This window comes from Phallusia mammillata, chromosome 1 (assembly GCF_965637545.1).
Source record: "Phallusia mammillata chromosome 1, kaPhaMamm4.hap1.1, whole genome shotgun sequence".
Lineage (NCBI taxonomy): Eukaryota > Metazoa > Chordata > Ascidiacea > Phlebobranchia > Ascidiidae > Phallusia > Phallusia mammillata.
This window is the reverse complement of record NC_137252.1, coordinates 18568048-18587365: the sequence shown is the minus strand read 5'-3', so window position 1 is coordinate 18587365 and position 19318 is coordinate 18568048. Positions and strand designations below refer to the sequence as shown.

The 19318-nt window shown below is 33.8% G+C and overlaps 2 protein-coding genes across 3 annotated transcripts; both read left to right on the top strand.

The window, feature by feature from the left end:
• The first annotated feature begins 88 nt into the window (after positions 1–88).
• LOC145218358 (cytochrome P450 2B19-like) lies at positions 89–5911 on the top strand. 2 transcript variants are annotated; one of them, XM_080085773.1, is made up of 11 exons: positions 89–289; positions 347–444; positions 515–596; positions 860–1091; positions 1157–1324; positions 1400–1533; positions 1601–1705; positions 2667–2798; positions 3311–3508; positions 3580–3762; positions 5241–5911. In XM_080085773.1, the coding sequence occupies exons 1-11, from the start codon at positions 130–132 to the stop codon at positions 5243–5245; spliced, it is 1497 nt and encodes a 498-aa protein (XP_079941899.1). In that variant the 5' UTR covers positions 89–129; the 3' UTR covers positions 5246–5911. The 2 variants fall into 2 exon arrangements, with proteins under 2 accessions (XP_079941899.1, XP_079941891.1); XM_080085765.1 differs by lacking the exon at positions 5241–5911 and having other exon boundaries at positions 3580–4642.
• LOC145204626 (uncharacterized) lies at positions 5911–18756 on the top strand. The gene is made up of 20 exons (XM_080077247.1): positions 5911–6077; positions 6144–6241; positions 6302–6383; positions 6445–6679; positions 9748–9915; positions 10108–10241; positions 12947–13051; positions 13174–13305; positions 13831–14028; positions 14084–14257; positions 14918–15076; positions 15133–15230; positions 15787–15868; positions 15927–16161; positions 16595–16762; positions 16914–17047; positions 17104–17208; positions 17847–17978; positions 18036–18233; positions 18302–18756. Exons 1-20 carry the CDS (start codon positions 5930–5932, stop codon positions 18481–18483), a joined length of 2967 nt encoding a protein of 988 aa, XP_079933373.1. The 5' UTR covers positions 5911–5929; the 3' UTR covers positions 18484–18756.
• Positions 18757–19318: the final 562 nt, after the last annotated feature.

Sequence of the window (19318 nt, the reverse complement as noted above, 5' to 3'; positions counted from 1 at the left end):
TTTCTAATCAATACATATTCACATTCTGTTAGTTGCATGCAATTTTTAATTCTTGAATTTGTAAAAACAACATTTTTTCATTGACTTTATGTTGTTTGTTTATTTAGGTTTTTATCTAACTGTAACAAAATGTTTCTGATGATTGTCTTTCTTTCTTGTGGGACTGTGTCCTTATTTCTTTTGTATCATGCTCTGATAAGCATGGTGCGACCTAAAAACTTTCCTCCTGGGCCAGTTGGTCTTCCGTTTGTCGGAAGTTTGCATTACATTGCACCAACTTTTAATAAAAGTAGGATTTTATTTGTCAAAAGTTTTTCAAAAAAATTTAAATTTTCTTTTTGACCAGATATCCAGCAGATGGCAAATGTTTATGGAAAAATATTTAGTGTTAAACTCAAGAGTATGAACTTTGTATGTCTTTGTGATTATGACTTAATAAAAGAGGTAAGGACAATTGAAATATTTGGTATACTGCACATGTTTATGAACTTACAACATTTTTTCTGTATTTTAGTACATGGTGGATAACCCAAAACCTTTTGCAATGAGACCGAAGTTGTTTTTATATGAGCTGATGAGAGGGCCAGGGTTGGATGGTAAATATGCCTGACAGACATTGCAAACATTGCTGATGTTATGTGAAGCACATCTCTTTATAAGTGTATGATTTACATTTAGATAACTCCCAATTTTTTTACAGTGTGTAAAAAAGCAGTGTTGGAAAATATCTTTGTACATTTTTTTTACCATTAGCTTTTAGTGAGACAGCACCTAATGTGCTAGTTTTGTGCTTTTATTCCAGTGGGTTTCACAATATTTACTTGTTTTTTTACATATTATCCTCCCCTCTGTGTTACAGGTATTGTTGTGTCACCCTATGGGGCTAAACTGGCAGCGCATCGCAAGCTGTTTCATGCATTTTTAAGAAAACATGGTTGTGGTGATAAATTGTTTTGCAAAGTTGAGCAAGAACTTCCATATTTTGTTGCAAACATTCAAGACCAACTGAAACTAACGTCCACTTTTGATCCAACATCTGCATTTGAATATGCTGCGCTCAATGTTATTGCATGTTATGTATTCGGAAATAGGTGCACATATTAATCATGATTTGATTACAAAACAAATGATTTCAATATGTTTTTTTGTATTACAGATACAATTATGGGGATGATAAGTTTAAAATGTTACTAAATCACAACAAACAATTCTTTCAAAAAGTGGAAAATGTGTATTCTCCTGCAGTTACTTTGGTATCCTTAATTCCACACTTACATAATTTATGGCTTCCCAAAGCAGCCAAAGATTTAAAAGAGTGTTGCAGGTAATTATTTTGCCCAGAGTCTTAGCACTATTCCACGGTTAAAATTGCTGTTAATGCAGACATGTTTGTTTTTAGGGCAATTGAAGACTTTATTTCTTGTGAGGTGGAATACCACAAATCCACTTTAGATGCAAAAAATCCTAGGGATATTATTGACATGTATTTAAATGAAATGTCACATTCTAGATCTGAGCATTTTACAGACAAAGGTTAAGCAAACAAAACGTTGAATATCATGCCTTTACCTTTAAATTTAAATTAACACCTGATAATTAGGCCTGAAAATGACTATTATGGATTTCTTTCAAGCTGGAACTGAAACAACATCTGTAACTTTGAAGTGGGCTGTAATTTACATGGTTAATAATCCTGAAATACAAGGTTTGATGTATTTTTGCTAACTTTTATTTACTTACACAAAAATGTCAGTGAAGATGTAGACATTTTTGGCTGTTTAATAACCATTGCTGCAAATATTTATGCGTCCCTAACTGATACATACTGGTTATATTTGTTTTTATTTTTGCGAACCTGTTTGATAGATTAAATTATTATTTTGCTGCTGATATGTTGTATTATTGTTTCTATGCTGTATAATATTTCTAGGGTTGTGCCAAATATAAAAACTCGCTTGTACTCTAATCTGCACTACACTTGGGACTACAATTAAATGAGTCGTGTCGGACGTGGGATTCGAACCCACACCTCCATTCAGTAGGTATGGTCACATTGATGTGCCATCATAGTAAAACAATAGACTAGGGGTGTACAACCATTTTGTTGTTAACTGTATAATTTCCTTGCGATTACAGATTGTGCACCCCTGCAATAGACCAGAGTTACTTTGCCATACATGTGGTATTTATGTGTAAGGGTTAGAAGGCTTAGTGTATGCAGATAACTAGTTTTTTACTGTTTTGAACCAAAAAAAAAACAATACCAATAAACATCGACCAGTTACAGTATATTGTTGTAGTAACAACATGCTGACTTTAGTACCCATTCCAAAACAATGTAAAAAATAAGTGTTTTGATATTATGAGTTGTCTTTTTTGAATGGGGATACACTGTTTTCCTCAGTAACTTTTTCATTTGTTAAGCCTTTGCCAAAAATAGCTTTCTAATTTGCAAATACACATGCCTGGGGACCCATAGCCTGTACAAATAGTATGTTATTTTTATGGTGGATGAAGAAAGTGACTCTTTTCAAATTAGGTATTAAATGTATATCTGTTGCAATGGTGGATGTGAATTAGGGTGTAGTATCTTAAAGTTGGCTATACAAAATACTCCTTTCTAATTTATTGTTGGTGATGAACTTTACATTTGCTAAATATTACAGAAAGAGTTCAACAAGAAATTGACAAGGTTTTAGGGTTACACAAATTACCAACATATGAAGACAGGCTAAAGATGCCTTACACTGAAGCAACTATACTGGAAGTGCAAAGAAAAGCAAATATAGCCCCAATTGGTTTGTTTGTTATTTTACATTAAAACTAGTTTGCATTTGCTTGCAGCTAAATGCAGTAATTTTTTTAAAGTATTGTATTGGTATGTATTGCATATTCAGCCTGTAAAAATGTGGCAAAAATGCTTGAACTAGTATGCCAATTTACAAGAGACCTTTTTTTCATATATATCAGATGGCCTGTAGTTGTTTACTGCAGGGTTTCTCAAACTGTTTTGCTCTCCCCATTTAAGAAAATAAATTTCTATGTGACCCCTTGATGGGTATAGCCTATACTCGTGAATGATGTTTGTACAATAAATTTATGCACATACACCATTTATTGTGACAATGACATAATAACGCATGACATTTTGGACCTCAAATTTATATTTCAGGGGGTCACGACCCACAGTTTAAAAAGCCCTGGTTTACGGGATAAGCTTGTTGTATTTTTCATTTCCACAATGCCATGCAATTTTTATTTATAGTGTTAGTCACACAACTAAGTCAAATGATGCAAACTCTTTACATAGGTGTTCTTCATTCCACTAGTGAGTCTGTTAAATTGGGTGGTTTTGACTTACCTAAGGATACATGCATTATACCATTGTATCACTCCATTCACTACTCTCAAAAACACTGGAAAAACCCAAATCAGTTCGACCCTGAAAACTTTTTGGATTTAAATGGAAAAGTTGGGACAAGACCTGCATTTATGCCTTTTGGTGGTGGTAAGTGTTGATTGTGTAAAATATTTATAAAATGCATACAATCTTTGAACAAAGATTTTTTAACTTTTTAGGGCTTCGAATATGTTTGGGCATGAATATTGCCAAGCAAGAATTGTTTTTATTTTTTGCTGCCATGCTGCAGCATTTTAAACTTTTACCTCCAACCGGTATTTTGAAATTGGATGAACAATATGTAAATGGTGGAACTCTTCATCCAAAAGAATACAATATACTATTAGAGGACAGATGCAAAAGTATATAAATGTTGATTGACTGCTGTTTTTCTTAAAAAATGTGGTATTTACTCAATTGTAAGCTACATATAGTGTTATGCACTAATGGATAGCAAGTTGGTAATTGTATTTTAAATACAGTCGCCAGAAAATCTCCATAAACTTGATATTATGCCTGGCAGCAATAGCTTAAGATTGATTTGTTCTTAATAAGATTGTCATAAAATTTATGAGATTGTCAGAGGATTTTAACCTGCAAATAAAGATTCCCAAACTAGTGATATAAATAATAAAAGGTAGAAATTATTGCAACAATGGTAATAGAACAGGGAATGATTCCCAGAATCTATTTACCAGCATTTCTTACTAATGTTTAAATACTTCTTTACACATTACCTTGTAGAACTATTTGTCAACATCATTTTAGCACATACAATTAGTTGCTATATATGTGTCACTTTTCCTGAACCTTTTTTCTGTCAACTGCCGATTTGTTCTACTCATTTGGTCAAGAATGAGCACTTTAAACTTTGTCAACTTTCATTCCTAAATGTTCGTTTTCAGGTTCTTTAGGTCAGAAGTACAACTTGTACATGCTAAATTTTTAAACAGTGGAACATAGGGTCTTTCTTGTATGTATAATATTTGAGATTCATTCCTAAAATTTGAGATTCATTCATAAAATTTGACACTCGCTTCTTCCATTCAGTGATACATTTAGCCTACAATATCTGTCAAAATGGCATTAGACACTGCTAGACACTCCATTTCTACTAGGACAGTGGTTCTCAATCTTTACCGGATTGCGTACCACCTTACAACTTTTTTATCGATACGTACCACCTAAAGTCCTAAACCTTGTTTGGGTGGATAGACCAATAAATAGGCTCATTTTCTTAACCTGGCTAGCATATTTAGCAATCTCAAAAGAATGTCAAAACATGCCCAAACCTGGGCTGGCCAGTTGGGTCAGTTGAGTTGCATTTTTAGATCAGACTTAAATTAGGTATCACAGAAATCTACCACCTGAAAAGTTCCGGCATACCACTAGTGGTATGTGTGCCACAGTTTGAGAACCACTGCACTAGGGCAGTGGTTCCAAAACTGTGGGCCATGGCCTAGTAGTGGGCCACCAAGACATTTTCAATGGGCCACAGAGTCATTTGAATAGATTCTACTGTTTTGTAATACTGTAGATGTTATGCGCTTTGTTTTGAAAAACATAATTTTTGCAAAGAATTCTGAATCTTGTAGCCAAATTTCAGGAGCATGTATCTCATTAAAAATAAATTGCTGGATAATTTCGCCTGTTTTTGAGTTATTTTTTTGTTTGTGCCCAAATTTACAGCACGTGGTGGGCCACGAATCGCTATTAAATAGACATTTGGGCCACAGACCAAAAAAGTTTGGGAACCCCTGCACTAGGGGAACCAGTGTGATTGATTGGTTAAAAATTTGGGAATGGCTTATGATTCATTAATGACCATGCTTGTCATCAGGTTAGCGGTTAAAGTGTTTTGTTTCACTGGAAAGCACCACCTAATATCTGACTATCTCCTCAACATGGGTGAAATCTTGGAACATTGTCTCAGTTTAAAAAAATTCTTGCACTGCATAGAGTTATTATTAAAAGTTTATTAAAAGTGGTGTATATTGATCAATAGGTTTGACACCACTGCACCAACCTTTCATGTGCTCAATTTTTTGAATGCAAATATGATCTTTAGCTTTTAACATATATGTACATTTTGCATATACACTTTGGTTATATTAAAAATGTCATACATAGACCAATTTGTTTTCTCGTGACACAGTGTGAACAGTACTTACCTAAATTGCAATTCATTGTACAATTTGTGCTGGGTTGCTTTACTGTTGGTTTTAGGAGCTGTTACTTATAAAACTTTTGTTTCAATTTTCATTATCTTGTGTACTCCGTTTTTGTGACGAAATTGTCAAAATCCTTTATATACACAATTTTTTTGTATTGTTATTGGTGATGTTTCATTCTGTTCTACCTACAATGTTGCTAAACATTTCATTCTGCCTAGCTAACAAAGTTTCTTGCATGTTTTTCTACTACTGTGTTAGTTTGACAACACAAGAATTGTTTTACTGCCAAATGAAATACTTGAAGTTTTCCTAACTATTTACTTTTTACCTGTAAGCAGCAATTTTAGTAAGAAAAATGCTCACTGAAATTTTTGTTTGTTGTATATGTTTGTTGATTTTATATTATGCACTGATAAGCATGTGGAGACCAAGAAACTTTCCACCTGGGCCACTAGGAGTACCTTTCTTTGGTAGTTTTCACTATGTTTATCCAAGAATTTCAGGTAGTATCTTAACATTAAAAAAATGAAAACATTTTAAATAAATAAACTTTTTGCATCTGCTTTTAGATATACACAAGATGGTTGAAACCTATGGAACAATGTTTAGTGTTAAATTAAAACATTACAATGTGGTGTGCATTACTGGATATGATCTAATAAAGGAGGTACAGTTATTGTTTAACTAAGTCTATTTAAGTTGCTATTAAGCTTTTTTTTATGTAAAGGTTATGGTGGATCATCCTAAGCCATTTTCATCGAGAATGAGTTTGCTGTCACAAAAGTTGACACGAGGACCAAACCTGGAAGGTGTTTTGTTTAATTTTTTGTTGTTGTTTTGTTTTGACAGGTGTGTTTTTTATTGTAACAGGCATAGTAGTAGCTAATTATGGACCGAAATGGGCTGCACATCGAAAATTGTTTCACACATTCATTCGAAACATGGGACACAGTGACAAAAACTTTGGCAGAATAATTATAGAAGAATTGCCTTATTTTATTGAGAAAATGAAAAATCACATGCAGGAAAAGCTAACAGTGGATCCATCAGAGATGTTTGAATATGCAGTACTTAATGTGCTTGCATATTTTATTTTTGGAAACCGGTAGGAATATATCTTTTTTAATTGTCGAGATTTTTTTAGTGATTAAAAATGACTGTGTGCTAATGAATTATGGGTCCCCTTCCATGAAGGCCCATATTGTTTTTGTCCGTATTTTTTTTCTTTGTTTTTGTCTAATGCTGGTTTGTAACGGTGGTTTGGTCAAGAAAGTGTGCTTCAAATTTAAACAGATGTTAGTTATTAATCCAAATTTGGTCCTCCAGAAGTTTGACCCCGAATGACCCAACAGTTCACCCACAGGCCCCCCCCCCAAACGTAAACTTTTTAAAATGGTTGTACTGACTAAAGTACATAATCTAGGAGTTTCATGCTTTGTTGGTTGTTGCAATGTATGGTATTATAAAGATTTTTTTTGCTTTAATCAGCCAAATGATTACACTGGCCAACACAATTTTTGGTGTCTTTAATGTTAAAACTGATATTGAATAATTTTAGGGTGCTGATTTCAAAAATCATTACGGTTTTCTTCAATCAGATCAACTTTTTAAGTTATTTACAATATCAAAATTTATGCCTACATTGATTCAATGACTTTAAAATCATGCTTTTATGTGTTTGTTAAAGTTTTGTTACATTATACACATCAATTTCCTACAGTGCAGTCAGTTTCATAGCATGAATATGCGTTCTATGCTTATGCTCTGTCTAAAAATGGTTGGTGCAGGCTAGCGATAACTTTAAACTATACGTGTTTTATGGAGTGATTTTCAGACTAGTAAAGCAAGATGGTAAAACTAAAATTAATAGTGGCTAGGTCATCTATAAGGTGTTGTATGAATTACCAAGATGTTTTATGCTACATTACTGGTGACTAACCATACAACACAACTAAAAAGAAAGAAAAAGATCTGTATCAAATGTGCATATCTTGCACACTTCGATGTGGCTTTAGGGGTTTAGGACAAGCAATGGGCTCCACTTACCTAATGTTGATTGGAATATTGCAGTAATGGACAAAAACAGTATTTTTAACAGTATTAAATTATAAGAAAGAGTACAAAACTAAGTTATTAAGCGGTCTGAAAAATTTGGTAACAAAATGAGTATAAAGCTACACTTCCCTTAAAACGTAGGGGATATAAATGATGAGAATTAAGCTGAAAGGTTCCAAAAGAATATCAGTAAAACAAAACGTATCAGGGAAGAGGGAATAATGTGGTCCTGGCTAATTACTGTTGGTCAATTAAACGGGATGATATTGGTGCCAGTCACCGAAAGTTACCAAAGTACATGTGTAGGCCTATACCTGATAACTTACAAATTTGAAACATTTTTTGTGTTGAATTTTGTTTGTTAGGAGTGTCCACCTGTTACATTTAAAATTAAATTCGAAATTTTGTTCTTGCAATAACGTTAATTCCAAATAAAATACTCAAAACCAGTTTCACTATAGTGTACACATATAGATTGTTTTTCAAACGTGGATGTACCATACCAGGAAATCTAGACGTGATACAGATAAACCGATTGCATTTTTGAAATCAGGGCACTAGAATTAGTCAAAATCAGTTAAAACATTACAGACACCAGTAAAAAAATATTTTTTTGTTGCCCAGTGTTACCTTTATATACATTGTGAGTCAGATAGAAGTAGCAAGGGAGTAACTCACTGGTTTACGATTAGGGCGGCAGAGCGGGAGGGCTTAGTTTGACATACAGACAGACATTTTATGAGACAGTCGTTTTGGTAATTAGAATTAATCTGTGTTTGTGCAGCAACAGCATGTCTTTTTGTTAAGTTATCAAGCGCATTTTCAGATTTGCCGAAGGACACCTACAATGTGATTTGAACTCGATAAACATGCTTTGGTTTTGAATATGTCAAGCAAAACTTTGTTGATTAACATAAAGATGACAAAATAAACTTGACTATTTCGAAAGTTGTGATAAATGGTCTTTAAATTCTCGCATCAGATTGGCCGCCGCATGACCATGGGTCACTAAAGGTCAACTTGTTGGTATTACAAACACAATTAAGAACGATTTTTTGTCATACTGTATCGTCTTTAGTTTTGAAAAATCAATTCAAGAATCGGTACTTAAGTCATGTATAAATTAGGCAAAATGGTATTGTTAAACACTAAGGACTGCATGCTTTTGAAAACAGTATCAAAAGGTCATTAAATGGTTGTTTGGCGCATGCACCGTGAGAGGTTACTACAGGTTAATGGTACTCGTTTTGAGAAACAAAGTTAAGTAAAAAACAATTTCTTATGTATACTCTGTAGCAAATGGCTTTTTAATATATAGTATCTGTAATACAACTATTAAGGCTTTGTAGGAAAATTTATGTTTAAAAACTGACCTTGGACGACAATATCAACGTCAAAGCAAGAGAATAAATTGAAAGTATTTTTTGCATTTTTTTTACTGTTTTTGCAATTATGTAACAATGTTAGTGTAAAAAGAATAATGACAAAACTTTTTAAAAGTTGTGGTAATGCTTTTTAAGTATATTAGAAAGCCACCTTTTCTAGTTTAATCTGTCAATGTTAAATTTGTGTGTTTAAGTTCAGCATTGTAACCACTTGGTCAGTGTATAAAGCTTATGATGTGTTCCTTCATGAGGTATACAATCCAGTCAAACTTAACATGGATATCCTCAACAAGTCGGTTGTACCCATTTCTTCGCTACCATTCTAAATATTAAATGTCTCAAATATCGTATTTTTTCGCATTGTAAAGCATAATTAGGGTCTCCTTTTTTGTTTTTACCATCTAACATCAGTTTGTTATTCCTATTAATGCAAAAAAGGCATGTTTTAAACCTTTTTAAATTTAGGTTTACAATTGCTGCATTTAAGTGCACTTTTTTAAGTTGGGGCGCAATGTTCCACAATTTGTTGTTTAGAATCTATTAATAATTAAACCATATAAATACCATTACCAATTCGCTTGTGCACTTGCAAAATGACATATTCATTTTTTCTTGCAAAAACAATAATGTTGGTAAGTCAAATTCTTAGTAGGACCAATATATCAATTGTCAATATGTAGAACACATTTTGGGTTGCAGCAAATTTTTTGTTTATTGCAGTACATTTTTGCAGATATTCTTATGGAGATGAAAAGTTCAAAAGGTTGCTGCATCTTAACAATAAATTTTTTAGGCTGATTGTAAATGCCGTGTCTATTTCTTTTATCCTTGTGTCATTTGTACCGTATTTGCACAAGTTGTGGTTACCGAAGAAATACAGGGCAGCTCTTGATTGTTGCAAGTATGCCTTATACACAAATGTTTTTTGTAAATTAAACAAGTTTAGAAAATTTTGAAAATGTAAAAGTTTGTTGTGGTACTGACTGCATGTAATATAACAACATCCACTGTATGCTCCCTGATCACATTATTAATTTTTAGGAGCTTTAACTTTATTTAACTATATTGGGCTTTGCCTCCTTTGCTAATTTAGAGAAATTGAAGATTTTATTTCAAGTGAAATTGAATATCACAAAACAACTTTGGATCCTAAAAATCCCAGAGATATTATGGATTACTACCTTATTGAAATGACAACACAAAAATTGAGCCATTTTTCGGAAACTGGTAATTATGGGTCCCCTTAATTGATTTTACTCAAATTGTTTCTTTTATTTTTGTTTTTTTCTTTACCAAAGTTTGTCCGACTCATTTTCCATTTGGATGAAATTTACACAGATGGTAGATATAGTTATGTAGATGTGCATCCCACTTTGTTTTTGTTGATAACCCCAGTATTTACCCCGCTCGCCCCCTAAAATGGGTATTTTTTCCCGGAAGTTTGTCCGACTGGTTTTGCCATCAAATGTTTGATGGATTTGGCTGAAATTTACACAGGTGGTAGATATAGTTATGTAGATGTGCATCCCACTTTGTTTTTGTTGATAACCCCAGTATTTACCCCGCTCGCCCCCTAAAATGGGTGTTTTTACCCAAAGTTTGTCCGACTCGTTTTGCCATCAAATGTTTGATGGATTTGGCTGAAATTTACAAAGATGGTAGATATATTCATGTAGATGTGCATCCCACTTTTTTTGTTGATAACCCCAGTATTTACCCCGCTAGCCCCCTAAAATGGGTGAGTTTTTGAACAGTGTCAGAATTAGCTGAAATTTGGATTTCTTGTATAGTATGCCATTTATAGGTGTCGATTGTTGTGTTCAACCCTGTAGTCCTAGAATTTTCCCCACAAGCCCCTAAAGCAGTGGTTCTCAAAGTATGGGTCGCGACCCAAACATGGGTCACGCGGGGTCAAAAAATGGGTCACGCGGGGTCAAAAAATGGGTCATGCTATGCTGATTCAATGCTGACCAAACAAACTCTTACTGCATTAAGTAAACACAAACGAATTTACTTAATGTAGTAGTAAAGTCACCTCACTCGACCACGTTGTACATTAAACAGAACCAACTGTTACCACATCAAGGCGACAATAGGCTTCCAACTTTACTTTACTGCACATGGCGATTGAAACATTTTTAGAATTGGGATTCACTTCTATCAATGATCATAGTGCTGCAAAGCCACAATGTGTGTTGTGTTATGCAGTGTTGTCAAACGAATCGATTAGGTCTGCAGCCATTTTGACATGGGCAGACTCCTATGCGGCGACGACGTGGCCTCGAAATTGCCGTCCGTCTTGTTAACGGTTGTTGCTCAAAACACCTCCAGTGGGCAAAATTTTAAACATTGGCGGATTGGGCTGAAATTTTGCAGTACTATTGATTGAATCATTGTGGTTTTTATATATTTTTTAGTTTGTCTGTCGAACCCAATTAGTTGCCCTACTAGCCCCCTAAAATGGGTCAGTTTTTTAAAACGTTAAATAGGACATACTTCAAACAATATCTGGGGTGAATCTAATTTTATAGTTTGTATTCTACATAGTATTATTATTTAAGCCCAGTGCCGATCACTGTGTTTTACCTTACAACACCCGACTTTCTCATGGTTATCTCTTGAATTGCATTATTTTTAACTTTGCATGTGTGGGGACCCATGAGTTTTTGCCTGCAGAAACGACTCAAGTTATAAAAGACGATGGCTAATATGGGACCCAATACAAAATAAGCATAGGAAATATATCAATGTTTTCAAATAGGTTATAGTGTATATGCAAGGGCAATATGTGCTAAGCCACCCTTCAAGTTTCTTTCCAAAGTTTGTCCGACTCTTTTTTCCATTAAATGTTTGATGGATTTGGGTAAAATTTCCACACATGGTAGATATAGTTATGTAGATGTGCATTCCACTTTGTTTTGTTGGTAAACCCAGTATTTACCCCGCTAGCCCTAAAATGGGTATTTTTTCCCCTTTGTAGGTGTCGATTGTTGTGTTTAACCCTGTAGCCTTAACATTTAACCCACATGGCCCCAAAGTGTAAAACATATTTGTATGTTACTGGGCACCACAAACGAAACATTTTTGTGGCGCAATAGTGTTACAAGGGCAACCAGTTGTATGTTACTCGTTTGTGACTTTTTGCGCCATGACAGTTGGGGGGTTGTAAACAGCCCTATGACATCAGAAACATTAACAGTTGTTGTTCAAAATACCTCTAGTGGCTATTGGCAGATTGGGTAGAAATTTTGCAGGACTATTGATTGAGTCATTGAGGTTTCAGATAGTAGCATGTGGACTATGGTATTTGTAGGTTTCGATTGATGTGTTTTACCTTGTAGCCACAACTTTTACTCAACTAGCCCCCGAAAATAAATGAACTTTTAAAAAACGTCCTAATTATATGAAATTTGCAAAGTTTGTTGAACATTCTAAATCCATGTTATGTTTTGCCCTGTAGCACCACAACTTAACCAACTAATCCCTAAAATGGGTGACCCTTTTAACAATGTTCGAATTGAATGAAAATTGGACAGCTTGTAGGATTTGCTATTCTTAGGTGTCCATTTTTTGTTTTACCCTATTATGCCACTATTTACTCCTTCTTTTCTTTGAAAAAGGCTGTGAAATAGGTTTTGAAAGATGATAGCTAAAATGGGACCCAATACAAAATAAGCATAGGAAATATATAATAATGTTTTAAAATAGGTTACAGTGTAAATGCAACAACAAAATGTGCTAAGCCAGCCTTCTAGTTACCTTACAGATCATTGTCTTAGTGTGAATTAAACTTATGAGACCGTTGCAATAAACTAAAAGCTAAAATGCCCCATTGGGTTCATAATTATGTTGAGAAACTAAATCTGTGAATCTTTGAACAAGTTTTTGTTCAAAATATTTTATGAAACACTATGTGTTGTATGTTTGTTCAGGTTTAAAAATGACTATTATGGACTTCTTTCAAGCTGGCACAGAAACAACATCAACTACTTTAAAATGGGCAGTACTTTATATGGTTAACAATCCTGAAATGCAAGGTATTTTGTTTGTTATGTACATACACAGTATTGGCCAAAACTGATTAGCAAAGGTGTTAATCGCAAATGCAATTTACCACCACCTACATACTAGTGTATGCAATTCCATGTACTGATATCAGAAAAAGTACAACTTGAAATTGATGATGTTTTGGCATCCAATAAATGGCCAACATATGAAGACAGACTAAAAATGCCTTATACTGAAGCAACAATTTTGGAAGTGCAGAGAAAAGCCAATATTGCTCCTATTGGTAAGTTGTTGTTGGGCATTGAGTAGTGATGGGACGGGTACCCGGTACTCGGTATCGATGGTATCGAACGATTTCAGTAGTATCGATACTCGTACTCGGTATCGAAATATTTTGTCTCAGTTCTCGATACCAACGTGCGAGTACCAAAGGCCGATTTACGCTATAAGAACACTGAAAACTTTGTGCCAATATATGCTTCGGACAGCACAAATTTGGGAAAAAGTTCCGCCAGGTTAGGTATTTTTTTCGCTATCATATGGAGATTACTTTTTTCTGCATGTGTGTGTGCACGCCTGTACGCCGGCCATGGCAGATAAATTAGCAGGTGATGTACAACTAAGTACAACACTGTACTTAAGTACTCGGTAATCGTACTCGGTACCGAAGTTATATACATGTGGTACTCGTACTCGGTATCGGTACTCGCTTCAAAACCTGGTATCGTCCCATCACTAGCATTGAGTATTAAAATGAGCGTAAGTGGCACCATTTGCAGTTAAAATTATGTTTCTTCTATACCAATAGGTCTTTTACATGCAACAAGTGAAGCTGTAAAACTTGGAGGTTATGACTTGCCAAAGGGCACTTGTATTATGGCAGATTATAATTCTATCCATAACTCACCTGAACACTGGAAAAATCCGCATCAGTTTGATCCCACAAATTTCTTGGACGCAGATGGTAAAGTCGGAACAAGACCTGCATTTATGCCATTTGGGGGAGGTTAGTAATGAACTTTTATTAAAAATGTATAAAAAACATTATTTTTTTATTTTAGGCCTTCGAATATGTCTTGGGTTAAACATTGCCAAGCAAGAGTTATTTTTGTTTTTTGTGGTGATGTTGCAACATTTTAAACTGCTGCCGCCACCTGGTATTCTTCAGCTTGATGAAAATTATGTTTTTGGTGGTACGTTGCAGCCTAAAAAATATGAGGTTATAATGCAAAATCGTATGTAACTTCTTATTGGGCTATTTATCTGTCATTAGAAGACTAAATTAAACACACACACAAAAAAAAAATTAAACAAGTTTGTGTAGTTAGACATCAACATTCTCTGAAAATGTTATTTGTATTATTTTAAATCTTCTACCTGAACTGGTATTTACAAATTGGTTGAAAAATATGTTAGTGTTACAATGTTTAATTCTTTCACAACTGTCACCAGTTTTATTCATCACCATAGTGAGCCGTTTACAGTAAACATGAAACATATGTCTGATAAATTGTCAAAGTTCTTTTCTGCATTAATACACTGATGATACCAACATTGATTTTTGAAATATCTTTCATAATTCACTAGTGCGTTCCCTATATATATATGCTTATTGCAGTTTTGTCCACATACTGCATATTACTTTTTGTGTATGCTTGTTGTCAAAATTGCAATTTATTGTACAGCCTATGCTAGTTTTGGTGCGCTTTTTTCGAGATGTTGCTTTGTAAAAGTTTTGCTACATTACCAAGTACTTTATTCCAACCACATGAATATCATTTGTTGACATTCTTTTCATTTTTGTTGTTTTGTTTATTTGCTTTTTCACTGTTATAACCATATACAATGCAACTAAATCATGCCCTATTCAGTTTAAAGAGTTGTGTAGATTTCTTGACTCATTATCATGTTAGTTTGGTTAATATTGGGAGCATTTTGCTTGCTGCTCTATTTTGCAATTACTACTATGACAAAACCCAAGAACTTTCCTCCTGGTCCAGTGGGCTTGCCTTTTATTGGAAGTTTTCATCTTATTGGTCCAAACTTTAACAAAAGTAAGTCATTTGTATTTTTTAGCAAAATGTGATGAAAGTTTTGTTATTGTTTTCAGAGATTGAAAAGATGGCTGCAATCTATGGAAATATATTCAGTGTTAAACTCAAGAATATGAACTTTGTTTGTATTTGTGGATATGATTTGTTTGCTGAGGTAAAAAATAGGCTTTTGTTTTTAAAAAATGTGCTTTATCAAAATATGAAAAATGTGATAGATGTAAAGTCTGTCTTTGTGGGATGTTATGTGGTGGTCAACTAACAGGTTATCAATCTCCATGTACAGATAAGTGTGGGTCTTTACTGTTATTGATTGTGTACCATTAGTTTGTCCACCTTTTTGGGTGAGAGAGAGTGCTTTAATTGTCAGCTTTGCACATTAGATAACAAATACTTGCGGGGGAAGCGTTGCTGGACCAGTCAAGTTGGCTGGTGACCACGATAATGACTTGGTATAATAATACAAATTTAAGCGAATCAGCAATTTTAGCAAACAAGTGTCAGTTAGCTTTTCTGGTATCAATGTGTACCTGTTATGTAAAATTTAGAATAATGAATGTTTTCGATACTCACATAAAAGGCTTAGCCAACTGTTAATGTGATTGACCAGATACATCTGTATGTAGTAAATAATTCAGACCTAGTAGAAAGAATGACCACTATACTGATGCAACATTGTGGTTGTACTAAAGAAAAAAATCATTCTTTTTCAGGTTATGAATGAAAACCCTAAACCATATTCAGGAAGACCGAAATTGCTGATGTATGAGTTGACAAGAGGTCCAAACCTTGAAGGTACAACCTTTTAAAAAGTTTATCAATTAGGTTACACTTGAATTTGTCATTGTTACAGGTGTGGTTGTTGGTCAGCATGGGCCAAGATTAGTGGCTCAAAGAAAGCTATTTCATTCTGTATTTAGACATTTGGGGATTGGAAATAAAAATTTTGATAAGATTATTGTTCAGGAATTGCCTGAATTTGTTGAGAGTATTGAAAATATGAGTGAAGCAAATCAAACAGTGGACCTAACTTCTACATTTGACTGTGCAGTTTTGAATGTTCTTGCATATTACACATTTGGAAATAGGTATAAATTGTGAGGCACTTTTGTGTTTGATAGTTTACCCCAGGATGGTCAACACATTATCATGAGGCTACTTGCAACACACAAACACTTCATGCAAACATTTATCCAATCTATTGTAGTAGTAATACTCTGATCATCATCAATTACAGGTTAAAATGTATCTGTAGGACAACAAAAGGGCCTTATGATGACATCAGCATGTTTTTTTGTTGTTGTTGCAAACATCTTGTAATTGAGAGCTAGAAAGTGTGCTCTGTGGTAATAGCATTTAGGTCTCAAAACATCAAGTCAATTAGAAATGTTAGTCTTTTGATACAAACAAAAATCTCTTTTACACCTGTCAAGTATTTAATGAATGCAAATGTGGCCCTTCGTTCTCATAGGTTTGGACCAATATGCTTGAGCTCGTTTTTTAATTTATTTTTTATATTAGATATTCCTATGGTGATGAAAAATTTAAGTGGCTCATTCACTGCAACAACGAGTTTTTTAAGGAAGTAGAACAGGTTTTTGGTGTAGCCTTTACTATTGTTTCATTTATTCCATATTTGCACAAGATTTGGCTTCCAAAAGCAGGGAAGGCTATTCAATACTGTTGCAGGTAATGGTTGCTGTGTTGGGTGGCTATGTAAGGCACAAGTTGATTTTTAATGAGGTAAAAGCTTCGCACACTTAACTTATAAAAATGTGAAATTAGTAGTAAAACTCTTACCAATTAAATTATTAAACAAAATATTTATTATATATGACAGGGAGCTGGAAGCTTTTATAGGTAGTGAAATAGAATATCACAAAAAAACAAGAGATCAAAATCATCCCAGAGACTTCATTGATTTTTATTTGGAGGAAATGTCATCACAATCATCAAAACTTTTTTCAGAATCTGGTTTGTTATGTTATGTTCGTTTACATCAGTTTTTTAAAAAACAGTAACTATTTAAGACTTACGAAAGACTGTCTTGGACTTCTTTCAAGCTGGCACTGAGACAACAACAACCACATTAAAATGGGCAGTACTTTATGTTGTTAACAATCCAGACATTCAAGGTATGGAAATTTGCCAATGGTTTTGTACTAGAGATGCAACGAAGCTTCATTTGGATGAAATGTTTTGGAAAATTTTTCTAAAACTAAACTTTTTGATTGCATGTAATTAGTGCCTAAACTTTCATTTTCCCCAATTCGAAACATCATAAATTAACTAACTGTTGGATTTATAAAAATCGAGCCACAGTGTCTGCAAAATATTATAAGTTTAGAAAGCTTCCGTGTCATGAAATTGATTATGGTTTGTCATAATTAAGTTTAACATGTATCAACAACACAAAGTTTAAAACATCCATAGATTCAGGAAGGTTTAGACTCAGTTTCAGCCTAAACCTTTTTGGCGGAGTTCAGTGCATCACTAGTTCGTATCCAAAAAACTTGAATTTGTATCTGATTTTTAACACAGAGGGTGTTATTTGATCCTTTACATTTTATTTTGAGGTTACAAAGTTCAGCCAGTTTAAACAATTGATATCTTGTAATAGGCTCGTCGAAACGTCGGAATAAAATCACATTTGCCAGAAGATCTCTTTAAACTTGATACTATGCCTGGCAGCAATAGCTTATATATTGTAATAGGCTGTTTTAGATTTAAGATAGATTTTTACCACTTATTAAACTCTATACTATTTGTACAGAAAAAATTCATGCGGAAATTGATGAAGTTTTGGGTTTTGACAAGTGGCCTTGCTATGAAGACAGACTGAAAATGCCATTTACTGAAGCCACTATTATGGAAGTCCAAAGAAAAGCTAACATTGCCCCAATTGGTTGGTACAAAAGCAATATATTTTTAGGATCAATACTTACTGAAAATTGACATACAGGTGTTTTACATTCAACCAATAAGGCTGTAAAACTAGGAGGTTATAATTTGCCAAAAGGCACTTGTATTGTGCCTTGTTATCATTCCATACACTATTCACCTAAGCATTGGAAAAATCCAAACCAATTTGACCCCACAAACTTTCTGGATGCAGATGGTAAAGTTGGAACAAGACCTGCTTTTATGCCATTTGGAGGAGGTTATAACTACTATAGTAAATGACTTTTACAAAATAATAATATGTTGTTAAATCAAACCATTTTGCAGGCCTTCGCATATGTTTGGGAATGAACATTGCCAAACAGGAACTGTTCCTTTTCTTTGTGACAATGTTGCAACATTTTAAACTTCAACCTCCACCCGGTGTTTTAAAATTGGATGAAAAATATGTTAGTGGGGGTACATTGCAACCCAAATCATATCAGATAGTTGTGAAAAGTCGACGCTAAACTAACATTTATTTGTTTTCTGTTTGTAATAATTTGTCTTTGTAACAAAGTATTGAATGCAATACCAACATCATTTGTGTGCCTTATTGATGTCGCTCATTACAGTAAATTTTTATTGATATCTGATAGTGTTTTCTAATTAGTATTTTATGCTTTTCACCAGAAATTTCCATGAGCTTATTTTCAATGTACTTTTGTACTGGCGCTACATGATATTGTAGATAATATAAAAAAATAATAATAATTAACTACAGAAATAAAACGTTAACAGCACTTGCAAAGTGGTATTTGTATTGTTGTTAATTTACGACACTCACTTAACATTTCTTTTTAAGCCCATTTATTGTACTTGTTAGTCATTGTTTTAAGATTTTCTTGATTGCATTAAGTCCTTACATGTATTTATGAAATTTAACACCATTTTCCTATGAAGTAGTGAATCACAGTATAACATAAACATCATTAAAAATTATTTTCTATTCAAATTCAATAGTTCTTGCATATTGTTGAAACCAACATCCTGTGACTCAAAGCATGTTAACTGCTGTTATGGCATGAATCACTTAAAAGCAATGCAGCAGTTTTCTGCACAAGACTTGCAAGTGTTGTGTAGTAGCAAACTCCTAATTGATTAGTTTTGAAAAAAAACTGTGACAAATATGGGTCCAAAAGTGGAATGATACTGTGTTTATACATTTTTAACTAATAACTAAACTAATGCCAGCAGGAAAAGTTAAGTGTGGTTACATTTGCTGTTTGTATTTTATTAAAACTTGTGAACATGACATAAGTAATACAACTAAATGGCATCACTCAATCTTTAGAATTTTTCCAG